General features: G+C 39.3%; 1 protein-coding gene across 2 annotated transcripts in view; it reads right to left on the bottom strand.

Annotated features, from left to right (window-relative positions):
* Nucleotides 1–4,469: 4,469 nt before the first annotated feature.
* The window catches only part of syk (spleen tyrosine kinase), a 45,690-nt gene continuing 34,060 nt past the window's right edge, over nucleotides 4,470–16,099 (bottom strand). For both annotated transcript variants that reach the window (XM_073478666.1, XM_073478667.1), the window contains 5 exons: nucleotides 14,865–15,074; nucleotides 14,033–14,222; nucleotides 9,694–9,834; nucleotides 7,476–7,588; nucleotides 4,470–5,841 (listed from right to left, as the gene is read on the bottom strand). In XM_073478666.1, the coding sequence (XP_073334767.1) occupies nucleotides 5,769–5,841; nucleotides 7,476–7,588; nucleotides 9,694–9,834; nucleotides 14,033–14,222; nucleotides 14,865–15,074 (727 nt within the window). In that variant the 3' untranslated portion in view covers nucleotides 4,470–5,768. The remainder of the gene's footprint in view (nucleotides 5,842–7,475; nucleotides 7,589–9,693; nucleotides 9,835–14,032; nucleotides 14,223–14,864; nucleotides 15,075–16,099) is intronic.

A 16,099-nucleotide genomic window follows, 5' to 3' on the forward strand; every position in this document is an offset into this window, starting at 1 on the left:
TTGCGTATGCCTGAGCATATTTGGTGAAGTGGTCCACTATCACAAGTATATATTCTTCCCCTCCCCTGCTTTTCTCTAAGTGTACATAGTCAATTGAGATCTCAAATGGTGCAGAGGTCTCAATACTCTGAATGGGTGTTCTAGTTACTCTGTTAGGTTTTATCCAACACACTCTAGTCACATAGTGCTCTATTTCTTGCCTCATCTTAGGCCAGAAAAAGTGTTCTCTGGCAAGGACAACCATCCAATCTGCTCCCAAGTGTCCCATCTCCTCATGCATGTGTTTGTAAATTAGGGGCTTCAGTGACTCAGGAACAACCAGTTGATTTCTGGACACTGTCTCTCTCCTGAGGATCCCATCTTTTCCAAGAGTGTGAGAAGGCACTCACAATCTTCTTGCATACGGCAACAGCATGGTCAATTCGGGGGTCTTTCACACTTTTTTCTGTTGACAAATTTGTAAGATATTATAAGTTAATTTCATCTATAATTTTCATATATATCTCTCTCTCAAGCGCTTCCTTGAGTCCTTATGCTATCTCCTCGGCCATATGTTCAGCATGGAAGTATGACGTCTGCAAACACCTGCTGCCAAGATTCCAATCATTCCTTGTATAGTGGCTGATGAAAGGCTCCATGGTACAGCTCAACCACAGGTCCGTTGTAGTGGCAAAGTGTTTCAAGTTATACAGCTCCTTTTAAACCTTTTCACGGAGCTCGGCATACAATTTTGGCATCTCTGTTTCTGTAAAGTATTTGCGGCTTGGCACCTCGTATCGTGGACCAATAGCTCTGATCATGGCTTTAAAGCCACGTCTCTCTACCGTTTGAAAAGGGACCATGTCCTTACACAAGTAAACAATTATGGCCCTGGTAATTTCAATCCATCGCAGGCTCTTCCTACTGTAAGGAGTACCTTTTGAAAATGACTGTTGGATGGAGGTCTGGATCAGTTCCTGTTTTTTCTGCGTTCTTCAGACTGGATCTTGGGGTTGACTTCATTGCCTGGCAATGCTGGTATTCAGTGACATGTTTCGTTTTGAGGTGGTTGAACAGATTAGTCGTGTTACCTTTCTTAGCCGCAACTGTTGCCCCACACACTCTACAGAATATAGTTTGCTGCTGCTCGTCAGACAGCTTAAATCCGAACCACGTCCAAATAATGGATGTTGCACCTGTCTTTTTCACCAGCTCCTTCGTTTCACTTTCAGCCATGTTTACTCAAGATGGTGATGATGTGTTGCAGCCGGTTGCAGCTCGTGGCTCTAAATTTCGCGGGTAGGTTGCGTCATCAACATGCATTATCGTGATAGTGCAATAGAATTAAAATCTCTATTGTAGACCAATTTTGTATCATTTTTATTGCGTATTGTTTCTGTCGCCCACAGTCAAACTTAGTGCTGTACAGACATCATTTGACTGCAGTGCCGACAGTGAAGGCAACTTTTCTTCTATCTCCTCCAGGACACTGTCCCAAACAGGTGATAGTTTTGGTTGACTGGTCATGATAGCACACTTTTTCTTCTTATTTACCTTCACCGTCTTCTCAGCACGATGCGGTCTTGCGGCGTTAGCATGCACGGCTAGTGGCCACGTTGATTACTGCTTGTCATCATAAGCTGCTCCTCCGTCGTGGAAAAAGACAAACTCAACAGGGTGGAGACACCAATTTTATGTTGCAGCCTTAAAGCAGACAGGACGCCGTCTTCAGTTTGGCAACTTTATTCTCTCCGGCGCTGCACTTTTTTATGTTCGTGTTTTCAGACTCTCGCCGGTGCTCACACATGCATAACAACAATACAATCTCAGCCGTAATCAATGACATCACAGCAGCACGCACACTGATGACGTATTATGTTGCTCAAAACAGAAATACATTCTTTTGTATAAGCACTAATATTAATAAAAACTGTATTGACCAAAGATAATTGCTAAATAATGTACAAATTAGAAATAAAATTATGTTACTCAGTAAAAGGTCTGATCTATTCTTTTTTTTCCAAGTACACATATTTCTAGGTGGCAACACTTTAAAGCGGTCATACCTGACATCCACGCTGGTTCGGTTCCGGCTGTTTGAAAACGGAGGCAGGGAAGCAAAATAAAGCACTGACCTCACTGCATGCAGTTAGCCACAAGCAAACCAGTCTCATGAAAAAGGCGGGATGTACTGTCTTCCTCTGTCTTGCACTTGTTGTTTTATTTCGATGTCTGGCTGGTCAGGTCCGAGCTCTTTCACCTGGTTGAGTGCAGCAGAGCGCAGCACTGCCGGACAGCTGGAGTTGCGAGACCGAGGAGTTCCCGCGATATTTACAGATCCAATTGCGACTGGAGTTATACGTATGTGTTATAAACACAACAACAAACAGGTTAGTCTTCCCAACCGAAGGATTAGAAGAAGTGCTTGGATTTGTCTCTTTTTTGAGATTTTTGTGCTGGCGTCAACATGTAGTGTTTTATTATGAAAATTAACCGGGTGTTCTGGTGTCTGACTTCCTGTCTGCTCTGTGCTGAACTTCTACATCATCTGCTCCTACGTCAACTCCTTTTTTGCTCGCTTTAGCACGGCCTTGGGGCGGTGAAAGTCAGTGTCCAACAAGCTCCTATCGCTTGTATTACAGCAACTGAAGTGCGCATGTACAACTTATAACAAGGAGCTACGGCCAAAGCTATCGGCTATGGCCAAAAAATATGTATTAACCATGGTATAAAGTTAAAAACTACAATATTATAGCAAAATCTACTTACATATGAGCAAACAATAATACACAAAACAAGGAAATATTCATGCATTGAAATTTTGAAGTTTTTAACTTTATACCATGGTTGATACATATTTTTCAACTTCATGATTGATGTAATTGTATTGTTTTTGTATACTGTGATGTGTTTACTGTTTGAGTCTTGCTTAGAAAAAATAAATAAATAAATAAATGAAATTGGTCATGTGACCAGCAAGCATTTAAACACACCTGTGAATGCTCAGGTCAGACCTAAGGTGAACCTGATGATGCTGAACGCGAAACGCGTTGTTCCCTTTAATAAATTACTATAGTAAAGTCTATGTCAGTGTGCGGAGGATTTGTTTGTCAAGCTTATTACACACGTTCCTGCTGCCTACCAGCACCTGACTACCTGCGGCTGTGCAAGGAGATTTCATTGATTCCAGTAAAACATTTTTAATCTTTACTCACGAACTCTATATATTTAGGTTGCTCATTTGAAAATATAAAGTCTTAATCCACGAAGGTCTATATGATTCTTCTTCATGTGACACAGGTGGGGTGGCGCCCTATTGACGAGCTGTCACTTGCAGACACCCCTTAAATCACAAAATCTCCCTAAAAGTCTGAAGCCCTTTTCACACAGAGCATTATCTCCGCAGCAGAGGTTCGCCATTTCTCCACCTTTGTTTGTTCACACTGAACCACGCAGCTCCGGCGTAAAGCCGCACCAGTGTGTCAATTCATACAGGACTCCAGCGCTGCGGATCCAAAAGAGGCCTGACAGTACACGTCATGACGTTGAGATCTGTGTGTTTTTTTGTTTTTTTGTGTTTCCCCGGTGTCCTCCTGTTAATCTAAACATGTACCCGCTGACTGTTTATAATCATATGGATGCTGTTATAATGTGTTGTGATTGAGATCCTGACCCACCAAACATCCTGGAAAGTGACAAAGTTGTGTTTTTTTCTCTAAATGACATAATTACACAATCGCCATCAGTAAACAGCGGACCCGGTCTGGCTCCATCACTCTCGGGGAGGGATGCTGTTTTCTGGGGTAAAGTTCACTGAAGTCTCGGTGGAGGGCTGACCGTTGTGGTGATTTTTTCAAGACAGTAACTACAACAACACAATATTGGAAGGAAACAAACACATGGTGAGTTAAATTTTGTTGACGGGGACAGACGCTGTTTTGAAATGTGAAGAAGAGTCGGTAGGACAGACAGGAGGGCAGACAGGATGACAGACACTTCTCCACGTATAACTGGGGTATTTCTTTCCTCATATAAGTTGCCAAAGACACTACCAGTTACCACATTACTGTTGTTTGGTCCTGTAACGTTGCTTTGCGGGTCATTTCTCTTTTAGTTGATGAGTGAAGGATCTGTTTAGCTGTCAGACTGTGAACACCATCAGATAGACACACCCCTGATCCGTGCTCCGGCTTTTCCATTCACACAGACGCCGGCTCGCCTCTCCGGAGGCGCATCAGAGCCGCAGCAAAACTGTCCCCCCCTCTCTGCATTGCAAGTTGCGGAGAGGGGGGGACAGTGTTGCTGTGCCTCCAGTGCACATGACTTTCTGACAAGACTCATTACCACATGTTATCCGTCGTAAAAAACATTTTCTTTACTTCATACCAGTCTCTCATTATTGAAATGGTACCTAACACGTTAACAAAACAATCTACCTGTTCAAATTTTTAGCTTTTTTCATTATAATACACAGCACAAATACAGACATGTTGACCCAACAGCTCTTTAACAAATGATAAACGTTGTCTGCCCTACAAGCAGAACGTGATGTTCAGAATAAAACATGCAGTAACAGTAACATCAAAACTATGAACTATGTCACTTTTTGCGTGGCAAAATTGTTTTGGTCTTCTGTGCTAGCTGATAAACAGTAGGAAAATGATATTGCCTCCAGCATCAGTACTGCATTAATAATCAAGTTAAAGAATGTATTATTAGTATTTATTATTACCTACATGGAATTCAACCTGGCTCCCTTACTTTTAACAGACAATGAAGTCTGTGGTGTGAACAATATTCCAGCCTGAATTCTCAGAGACTCAGTTGAATGAATCAGTCTATCGGACAAATTCGACAAACATTAAACAATAGGCCAATTTCAATTCAACTGTCTGAGATCACATTATTATTCCTAAGAATATTCAGGACATATATAGCCATCACAGTCAGGTTAAAAGGTCCCTCTAAACTGAAATCTGTTTTCTGTATTCAACCAACCACACCAGGAAGAATATTGATACCGGAAAGCATTTTCTGTATGTGGACATTAAACTACAATATAATATCTGATAGTAAACTTTCACTTCACTCTGGGAAAACCATTGTTTTTGGTAAATTGCATCAAGCTGGGAAAAATATCTAGAATTCAAGCCATGTCACAGAAAGCACTCGGGCAAAATTGTAAAGACTCTGCTGCCACCTGCTGGTAAAGCAGTTTCCCAGAACAACAAGCTTAATAGGGCTGTTTCCTGGTAACCCGAAAGCTTGAAACATTAACAAGGCCTCCTTTGTTGAAGTAACTTTACTCTTGTTTAAAATATCAGCAGATGTTCTGGAAACTAACTTTGTCCATAAATTGCATAATACTGACATGTTTTACCATTAATTATTTGTTACAGTGACCAAATTTATTCATATGTGAGTAGGCTACAGAAACGCTTACTACTGATAACCCCAGGACCTTTATGACTGAAAACAGTCCTATCAGCCCATTATACTGAAACAAAACATTCAAGAATCTTTGGTTTAGCTATAATGACATTGCAATCGTGGAGCTATAACACATATAATGCACTTGCAGTATAAAAGACATCTACTAAACAAATCAGTTGTGTAGTTTGTTAGCTGTAACTTAATTGTTTGTTCATATGTTTAAAAGTTTGAATAATACTAAGTCCAGATATTACAACAGCATTTATAATCATAACCATCTCCAGTCATTCATACATGATTAAATGCAATTTTCTCATCAACCAATAGTTGATGTGTCATAACATCAATGTGAAGAATCACTGTGAAATGTCGTAATAGTAATCCCGTAGTCTTGGCTCAACAACAGAAAATCCAGGCCTTTCAGCTGCCCTGTAAGACATGAAAACCACCAGCAGTAATTAGAAATGGGGTATCCTAACATGCACTACCCTTATTATTCCTATGCAGTAGGGGTGTGATGATACACTCAGCTCAATATTGGGTTCACGAGAACGAGAAGAGACAACATTTTAACACTATTTTTAAGAAAACTTCAAATGACGAAAATAAGTGACTGGAAAAATAGTCTTTTATTCAATCTAAAGTCAAAAAATGCTAAACAAAGCAGGTCCATTTTGAAATGTTTTAACTAGTGTTGGAACCCACAGATGAAGTCATTCATTGATTTCAAAATGGACTCTGAATTGAACTCACACCTAGGTGCAAAGACTGCCAAGAGTCCCAGCTTTGAGCTAACATTGGTCAGGGTGACAGATTTGGTGAATTGGTCCTTCTTCGAGGGTGGTGCCCTTGAGGTGATCTAATGTAAATTGGATCTTATTATTTATCATAATTAATAATTATCCTTGTTAATCATTTATTATTATTGATAGCCAAGTTTGACCCAAATTCTCTATTAAGGTTGCATAAAGCACAACACTTGTAATCATCTTGTAATGAATGTCACTTAATTTCTACTTTCTGACAGTATGAATTATCATATAAAGTAAAAGACACAAACAATAGGTAAGCAATGTAAAAGGTTTTGCCACAAACTCAACTGAGTGGCTTTTCTCCTGTCTGATTTCTCATGAGTCTCTTCAGACCTGATAAGTGTGCATGAACTATGCGTGACCTTCTAACTTCTAATTGAAGCTGTGAACTCCTTTCCACAAATAAAAAGTAAAAAATAAAACAGTATAAATAAACAAAAATAAATAACAAGTTTTTCTTTGACTTATTTTTTTAAGTGCAAACAATAATCAAAGTAGTACTCTCAACACTTAAAGTACAAACAGAGACTGAAAAAAATTTCTTCAAGCATGATACAGAGCTAAGAGCTTGATACAACTACAATGCCTAGTCTAAGATATTCTGGGCTATTACACGCATTGTCAGTCACAATAGCGATGCCATGGTTTGCCCGTTTAAGCTCCCAGTCAGTGACAGCTGCTTGGATAACTTCGGCTATGTTTGCCCCTGTGTGGGACTTGAAAATAGGCGAGTCTGAAGTACAACATTTACCATTTCCCAAGCATTTGTCAGCATTGTCTGACCTTTCAGTGTTTTCTTCACAGCCATGGTTAACTTTAGTAGAGAGCTGTGGTGGTTCTGTGGGTGTCTTTGCATAGTGCTCCTGTTAGCCACAGTGTACAACACTATTTTCTTTCAGTGCTTACATATTGTTCATGTCTCGTCTGTCAGTCCGTCACCCTTTATTTACCAGTCCTCAAAATGCTACCATACAAACAATTTAAAAGTGGCGGGGGCATCTTCTATGCTAATTTTGAGTTCAATGTAAGGACGTAATATTATATCGGTTCAGTGTCAGAGTCCATCATGCTGGCAGCTGCTCTGCCTCTGTTATGTACTGATATCGCGAGACAGCTTTTCACCTCAACGAGAAATATTGTTACATTTTAATATTGCGATAACACGTGGCACGTCACACCCCTACTATCTAGTATAAGACAGTCTGTTGATGATCCAACCTTGTAATGACTTAGAGACAACTTGTCACTTACTTGTATGTCCAGCAGGTTCTCATGAGGTCATACATCTCTAGTGGACAGTTCATTGGGGCATCCATACGCTGTCCACCTTCAATCATCTGCATGACATCATTTCCTTTCATTCCCTGTAGACAGTGATACATATATCAGGAAGCTATTACTGAGTACCTCTGAAAGGAAAAATGGTTGAACTGATATCAAATAGTTTCTCTGGAAGTTTTCTTATACTGTATGTTGTGGGTTTGGTTTTTTTTGTCAGTTTTTGAGAAAGGCTATCAGGCTGCTCATTATATAAACCTTTAAAGTTGGGGTCGGTAAGTTGGAAAAACCGTCAAGCCCAGGTTAGATTTTGAAAGTATCCAGCCAGTAAACTCCACCCCCTGCACTCAGGCCTCTCTCCAAAGCCACTCCCCCCAAACCATGAACGTACACTGTAAATACCTAATATTATTGCTATAATTGCTATTACTGATAGCTGTCCAGCTAGCTTTGTTAGCATTCAGACATTGTTTTGAAAGTGTATTTTGATGATGTAACTTATTGCTGGTTAGCTAGCAACAGCTGGCTATGGTAACATTAGAAATGGCAACACTAAAACATCAAGATTAGTGGTGGGCCTGCTACACGTTTATTTTGTTTCCCTCTGTGATTCACAGACGAACATGAATATTGCATTGGACTCATGATGATACGATGTTTTGCATGTTAGACGATGAGAGCATCGTTGACTCTAATGACGAAGACATGTCAGAGTGAAGCATATCATCACATCAGAGAGGACGACAGGAGGGCAACCAGCAGTGTCCGATGAAGTGAAGGAAGAGGCCGTGGACGTGGGAGGGCGACAGGTCAAGGAGCAGATGTTCATATGTCGAGTAGAAGATCTTCAAGCTCAGAGGATTGCACATGAGCAGGTCAGCATCTAAAGTAGAACATTACTGGTGTTTTTTTTTCTGATAAACACCAACTACAACTATTTGTGTTTGTACAGTATATTGACCAGGCATGTGACTTGGACACAAGTGCCCTAATCAGAATCACATTTTTTGCCAAGTAGTTTTTCACCATTTCAATTTGTGTTTTGGTGCATAACAATAAACACAGTCTGTAGAAAAATGTAAAGAAAGATAAAGGGCTGGTACACTAAAAAAAATGTTATATAAACTGGGACATTGCTCCAATGTTGAAGCTCGATTCACCACTTGAGCGCTCCAACTTCTTTTTGTTTGTAACCTTCTCAAGTTCAGTCTTTCTTTTCTCGCTCTGTTTGGCAGTACAAGCTGCTGTAGGTACAGCTGGTAATGAAAAGTGTGGCTGTACTTTCTCTGCCATTCTTGCCTGTGAACAACTCCAGCAGTGCGGTGAATAGACTCCAGTCACGCACAATGAGTGATGGGTGGAGTCCGCGGAGGGTGGGCATGTAAGGACAGATTGATAGACAGATAGGCTATCCATACACTATCTTCGGCCGCTAAAATTGACTGGATAAAGTTTTTACAGCCCTGTCGCTGCCAGAGAGGACGGATTGTTTTTTCCAAAATAATTCTATATTTTGATTGCTGTCTGGATGAGATTGTATACAAATATAATAAAAAAAAAGTTTCTGCAGCCTACAGACTCTGTAAATTTGTATTATATCAACATTTATACTATACGTTCAAGTATTCATATTCAAGTATATCATGTCAGAAGGAGGAGGAGCTGGTAGTGCAAGACAGCTAGGCGAGATGGCTGCCATTTTAGTGGTCTCTGGCCACTGTCTGAGAAGGCAATTCAAACCTGGTAAGTGCAAAACCACTGAATATTTTTTATGAGCCGCAGGACATTTTCCAGCCGTGTTAGTAGCAACAAAAATGAGCGTGTATTGTTACAGCATGAAATTGAAAATTGAACATAAAGAAATGGAAAGTTCCAACATATCAAATATAAAAGTTTTAACATATCTGTGGTTTGCAGAAACATACATTGCTAATACTGTCTGGTGATTGGGTTCTACTAATAGTAGTCTAAATGACACAATAGCACAAAATGCCATAAAACCACACCATAAGTGAAATACAAATATAAAGATGTTCATTAAGTGTTTTGATGTAAGGTGTGCCTTTATGTAGCAGCTTTTACCTCTAAATTGTACAAGGAAATAAAACCCCATTAGTTTGCACTTGAGTGAATGACTCAATGATTGAATTAAGTGTCATCATGTCTGTGGTTGGTAAGAGATCGTTCTTACCTTGTATGGTTTTTGGCCATATGAGAAGGCCTCCCACATGAGCACCCCGAAGCTCCACACATCACTTTTGGATGAGAATTTGAAGTAGTTTATACACTCAGGAGCGTACCATTTCACGGGCCACTTCCCATGACCCTTAGCCTGGAAGAGGACACACAAAACATCAGCAGGTGTGATTATATATTATGTTGGTCATTTTACAGAATCAGAGTGCATGCTGCCTGATTACGCAGAGGGGATTCCGTCAGTTATTCTCTTTCTTCTTTTCTGATGAGTGGAATTTTTTTAAGGTTTGTTGAAAAGCAGACGCCAAACTGAACTGCTAGCTTTAACATATTTGAAGTCGTGTCTGAAGGGTATAAAGAGTCATACTAGTGGGGTGAGAATGATGGATTCAAAATATACTATATGCTGTGTGCAATGCTGGCTTTAATTTGTGTCGAGAAGCAGCTGATGGAGTATGAAGAGAATTTACAGTGAGAATGAGTCAATGAGTCACACATGTGCTCGTGTGTGCACCTGTGTGTTAAACTCAATGCACTCGATGGCAAATCTGTCTCAGGTCCCCAGTTGGAATCAAAGGTTGCCATGGTGATGGAAACTAAGTTGGTCTTTGTAACTGACTAAGAAAGTTAATATAATAGTGATTTTAGCCTCACATTATCATGTGTTATTCATATCCCTGAAAGACAGTAACTGCTCACTTAAATGGAACTGTGGAATTTTGTGTGAAAAATGTGGCTAGTGGAGCAGTTAAGAAAAGGGGATGTGTTTGCATAACCCTAGATATGTTTCCACTCAGTTTAAAGAGCCAAAAGTGTAGGTCTGCCAGAGGCACGTGTGCAACCAGCACACATTTTTCTACAAGTTGACCATGGTGGTCTTAACATTGTGGGAATGGAAGTCAAAGTTTTTAGAAGTTTTTGGAGCTCCTCTCAGCTGAGTCCTCCACTCTGGCTGTCAACATTCTGTCCTATACACACCAATGTAAAAATCTGATAATGGCTCAAAAAAAATATTATTTTTTTTAACTGTGACTGTGCTACAAGTATGAATGATATGAATAAGCTGAATTGATATGGCAGAGTCCTAATCTTTGTGAATGTTTCAAAGTTTGAATGGAATTTCTATGTAAATGTATAAAGGAGTGGGAACGGTTTGAAAATGATTTTTCAAGGTTTAAAATTAGTTTGTAACTGAAAGCGTGAATGAGTAGTTAAGTTTTGAAAGTGCTTGAAAAAGTGAGAGAAAGTGTGAAAATGTGGGATTTCTGAAATTCCGCCATTCATTTTAATGGGGAAAAACTCGGAGAAAACTTGGTGAAAAAATGGTGTTGGGCAAGGACCCTTGATGTCTTCTGGGAGGCCAATGATATGAATTAACTTTTGCCCTCCAGGTCAGTGATTTTGGTCATTCGCATAGCGCTGTCTTAGGTCAGAGTAATTGGTGTTGTCTCCAAGGCCTGCACACTTTTGCTAGTCGTGTTGACATGCAATTGCAGATAAAATCTGTTGTCATGTTGAGCTTTGCTTCAAGTTTTAAAAACGCTAAGTTGAACTCTGCGGAAAGCTAGGCCTTACACTGTGTTAGCATTGCGGCTAAAACCATCATGTCCATGTTGCCTGTCATGTCTTCCTTCCTTTGCTCACCTTTACTGGACTTGGAACTCATTTTTCTGTATGTCAGATAGTTATACAGTATGTTTGTTCAGTTATATCAAGTAACAACGTCATAGCTGGACAAAGCTAAGTAGTAACAATGAATGTTGTGGCAGTGTGAAAAGTGTGGCTACTCCATGCTGGCCACCTTGTTTTGCAACTTTGTTTGTAAAACGTCCTATGCTGATTCCCAGTGAGTCTCAGTTCTTAAAAATGTTGAAAGTATCTCTCTTGAGACATTGTCTAATCTGGTCCCAGCCTCAAAATCAACTACCCGCCTCCTGGAGCCCCTGCCGGCAAAACTGTTAAAGGATCTCTGGCCATCATTGGGACCAACGATGCCGAATATTGGTCTCATTTATGACCAGTACCGTCTCTACTAGCTTTAAGACTGCTGTGGTTCAGTTTCAGATAACTACAATTGATTTCTGCCTATCAATTATTCCTGTTCAAGGTATCTTTAATTTCTCTCAATTCAAGATACCTGCGTTGTCCTTTTTATCTTCAATGAAGTTTTGAGTAGTCAGAAAGATGTTGTAGATATCTCAAACTAGAATTAGCAATAGTAGATTTCTATTATCAAGTTATAAATATCTTGAAATTAATTTTGATCAGAGAGATATATTTAATCAAGAGAGAAGTTTCATTCTTTAATTCTGTCTAGTCAAAATGTAATTATAGATATTTTGAATGGGAATTTTGACTAGGTGAAATGACATTGCAGATATCTGTAGTGATGTAAGAAGCTACAGCAAGTGGGAGGTGGAACCAGCAGTTTAGATTTTGCAAATCTGTATTTTCATTGTAACAGAAAGCTCTGTGCTTGTTTATTTGTATTGCTTTCTGAAATCATGTCATATCATGGGATTGCGTGTAGCCTGCTTCCTCTTTATTGTTCCTCCTTTTGTGTGTTTGTGTGTGTGTGTGGGGGGGCTTGTTGCAGTTTATCAAGTTAGATAAAGCCTATTTGTTGTAATTTGAGCTGTCCCTTTGTCTTGAAGGCAGAGGGAAGAAATGGAAAATAGTTTTATTGGTGCATTTTACAATGTAGCCTCCTAAGTCGTTATTTTATTATTTCATATTGAAAACTTGTGATGAACCACAATACTGTTGCTATTGTTTATGAATTCATTTCCGTTATTTACTTTTTAAAATATTTGGGCTTTTTTTAAATTAATTTGGGCAGACTTTGAACCATTATTGGATCGGAAAACATCAGACCAATCTGGCAACACTGGGGACCGGGTAGCTTAACAGTCTATGGTACTATACTGTAAATGGTACTGCGATGGCAAGCCATTGTAGTGGGATGTCAGAGCACACTGAGTATTTTTAACAAGGTTTTTAATGCTGCAGCCCGTGTATGACAGGAGCTGTCAGCGAGAAATAGAATTAATTAATTCAATGGGCTGAAAACCATATATTTCCAGTTATTGTTACTCAAAACCGAGAGATCAGTGTACTCAGACTATCCAAGCTGTGTTGCAGGTCCTCAAGTGTTTCTGGAGACAAAACATTTGCAATATGCAGTACATTTCTACCACAACCGTTGTGTGTACATGAACGAAGCTCTCATTTGGTACAAATTCCTTGATGACAAGCTCTTTTTATTTCATGGCATTTTCTTACTATCTTATCTGGAACCAGCATTTCTTCTGCTTATACTGTTCAAATTTTTCTCTGGGCCAGTATCAAATGGGAAGAATAGTTATAATGAAGTTTGAAATATCTGCTACTTTTATCAAAGTAGTAGACAAGTCAAAACTCAATTTGAAATCTCTGTTGTTTTGACTAGTCAAAATGACATCATAGATACCTTGAATAATAATTTTGACTAGTGATAATGTATTAACAACTAGTCAAAATGACCTGGATATCTGTATTCTTAATTCCAGATAGTCAGATTTAGTTAATAAATGTTAAAAAAGGTTTGCCATAGCCTATATTTATGGATATTTCATTCACTAGAATTGGAACGATGTGAAGTCAGAGTGAACTTGACCTTTCACCACCAAAATTAAAGCATGTCATTCTTGAATACAATTGGACACTTGTGCCTGGATGCTTCATGCTTGATCTATGTAGTAGAAAAATACTGCACATGGGACATCCTTTAAGCGACTGACTCTTTACATCACCTGTAATGCCAGAAATGTTGTTTTGGACATAATCCTGGTGGCAATATGGACAGTGGTAAGGAGTTATGCCTGTTTTTGTGTTTCTTATGTTACCAACCCCCCTTGTCTCATCCTTGGCTTGGAACCTCAAAAGATAATTACTGTCAAGTGTGTTGATGTATGGACTCCAGATGTGGGTGTAAGCTTGGGTTGTGCGCATGTATATAAGAAAACCCACATGTTTTGCGCCTTCAGCCAGAAACATCGCATGTTGATGGTTGTAGCATCCACTTGCAAGTGTGAATAAAGAAAGACTACTCTCTCCTGTGATCGGTCTTCTGTTCACAAGAAATGCCACAACAATATATATATATATATATATATATATATATATATATATATATATATATATATATATATATACATATATATATATATATATATATACATATATATATACATATATACATATATATATATATATATATATATATATATATATATATATATATATATATATATATATATAACAAATAAACTGTATCCATGAAGGTCAGCAGTTACCTTGTAGTAGTTTTGCTCCTCAGCGACAGCTTTGGAGAGGCCGAAGTCACTGATCTTGGCGTAGTGCTGTGTGACCAACAGCACGTTCCTGGCAGCAAGGTCTCTGTGGACAAAGTTATGCTCCTCCAGGTACTTCATCCCCATAGACACCTGGTGGACCAGCTCTGTGATGTTCTTTATGGCTGTTTGCCTGTTGTTGATAAATTGTTATTTTACCTATGGAAGTCACTGTTATTCTAGTTTAACTGTAAACCTCAGTGATATAAATTAATTTTGAAACTTTAAATGTTTGCTCCACCATCTTAAGATGAACTATAACTACAATGAAACTTAAATTTCTAAACAAATCTCTTATTGTTTTCCTATTCTCTCCCAATTTGGAATTCTTACTGAAGTTCCTGTCACTGCTAACTCTACTGTTAATCTGTGGAGGGCTCCATTAAACATGGGCAGGTAATCAGTCTGTCACAAGTTTATCACATATAAAAAGACCACACATTGACAGATCATTTATAGTTACCGATCCACTTGACCTGCATGGACTGTAGGACCTATGGGCGTAAGGCATATGTGCTGACCATTGACTGTGTATAAAGATGGATGAGATGACCGCTCCACGTAAGTAAAGCCAAATAATTGATTGCCCCCTGGTTGCTGATTGCAGTATAAGTCATAAACACCTCCCAATCCATGTAAGCAGATAGAACATGGGCCAAACTAAAAGTAGATGTCAAATACATTTTTCCAAAAGATAGTTTCTGGCATTTTAGGTATTTTTATCATGCTGATGTACAGTACGTACAAGTGTTCAGGATCCAGTTGAAGTACATACTTGTTTTTCTGCAGGAACTTGTTGAGCGGTCCCAGCTCAGCCAGCTCCATGACCAGCATGAGGTTCTCTGCCTCACAGATACCAATCATCCGGACAATATAAGGATTGTCCAGCTGCTGCATGACATTGGCTTCTCGCAGCATTTCCTCACGTACCGATGGGTTGTTATCATCATTCTTCAGAATTTTGACAGCAACTGGCTTCTCTGTCCTAATATATTGGGAGGATTAGTGTTAGGATGATTGTGCATATGGACACTCATCATAAATGCGCTTTCCAGACATTTATGCTGCAGAGTGGACAAGATAGATAATGGCTGTTTAAGCAGATTTACATTTTGGGGTGTATTACTGCTTTGATATTGTGGAGTGATGATGATAGATGTAGCAGGAAGAGGAAACCGCTGGCACAATAAAGACATAATCTCTTGGTACAGTATACTTTGAGTTTGTCTGGCATAGTTGCTGTTTGTTTTTTAAATGGATATATAGATTCTTGTGATTATAATGGAATATTGGAACTGTGATGGCAGAGTGGACAAACCATGCCTTTTTAAAAGTTTCTGTGTATGCTATCAGGAAACACAAAGAGATATATTTTTTTAATAAAAAGACTACCTCTGGAAGATTTCCACTGGATTTGGTCAACTCTTACTGTACTGTTGAAGCTTCTTAAAAATGTCTCTCCTTTCAGATGACACCATTACCACGGTGTTAAGGTGCCGCGACATGGCAGTAAAAGAGCGGGGGACTTTGATTTTATCCAGCTGATTTTGCATTAGCTGCAGTGTGCAACAGCAACCACCAGGTGGAACATGTGAGCAATCCAGATTTCAGTGAACACATGAGGGCCCTGAGCTTCTCTCTCCTCCCTCTCGAACCAGACACGCTGTTTTATTTCCTCATTGACTTAGTCCATATCTATAGAGCCTCTCTAGGGTCACATGGTAGGGAAAAAACCGGGATGTGGAAATCCAGATTTGCAAACAATGCTCTCAGATTCACAATCCGTGCCCTTTTCTCATTGATCAGCACGGCGATAGTGATATTGAGATTCTTATTTTATTGAACTTAGTTTACAGAAGAGCTGTTAAAGTTAAATATCAGCCGAAGCAATCATATTAACATAGTGTTACACTACATACATCCACTTCCTGTGGAGTCAACCAGCCGAAATACGGACAGCGCCATTCTGCCATTGCTGAGCATATTGTGGTCAAAAGGGGTATAAAGTAA

The sequence above is a fragment of the Pagrus major genome, chromosome 12 (assembly GCF_040436345.1).
Source record: "Pagrus major chromosome 12, Pma_NU_1.0".
In the NCBI taxonomy this organism is placed as follows: Eukaryota; Metazoa; Chordata; class Actinopteri; order Spariformes; family Sparidae; genus Pagrus; species Pagrus major.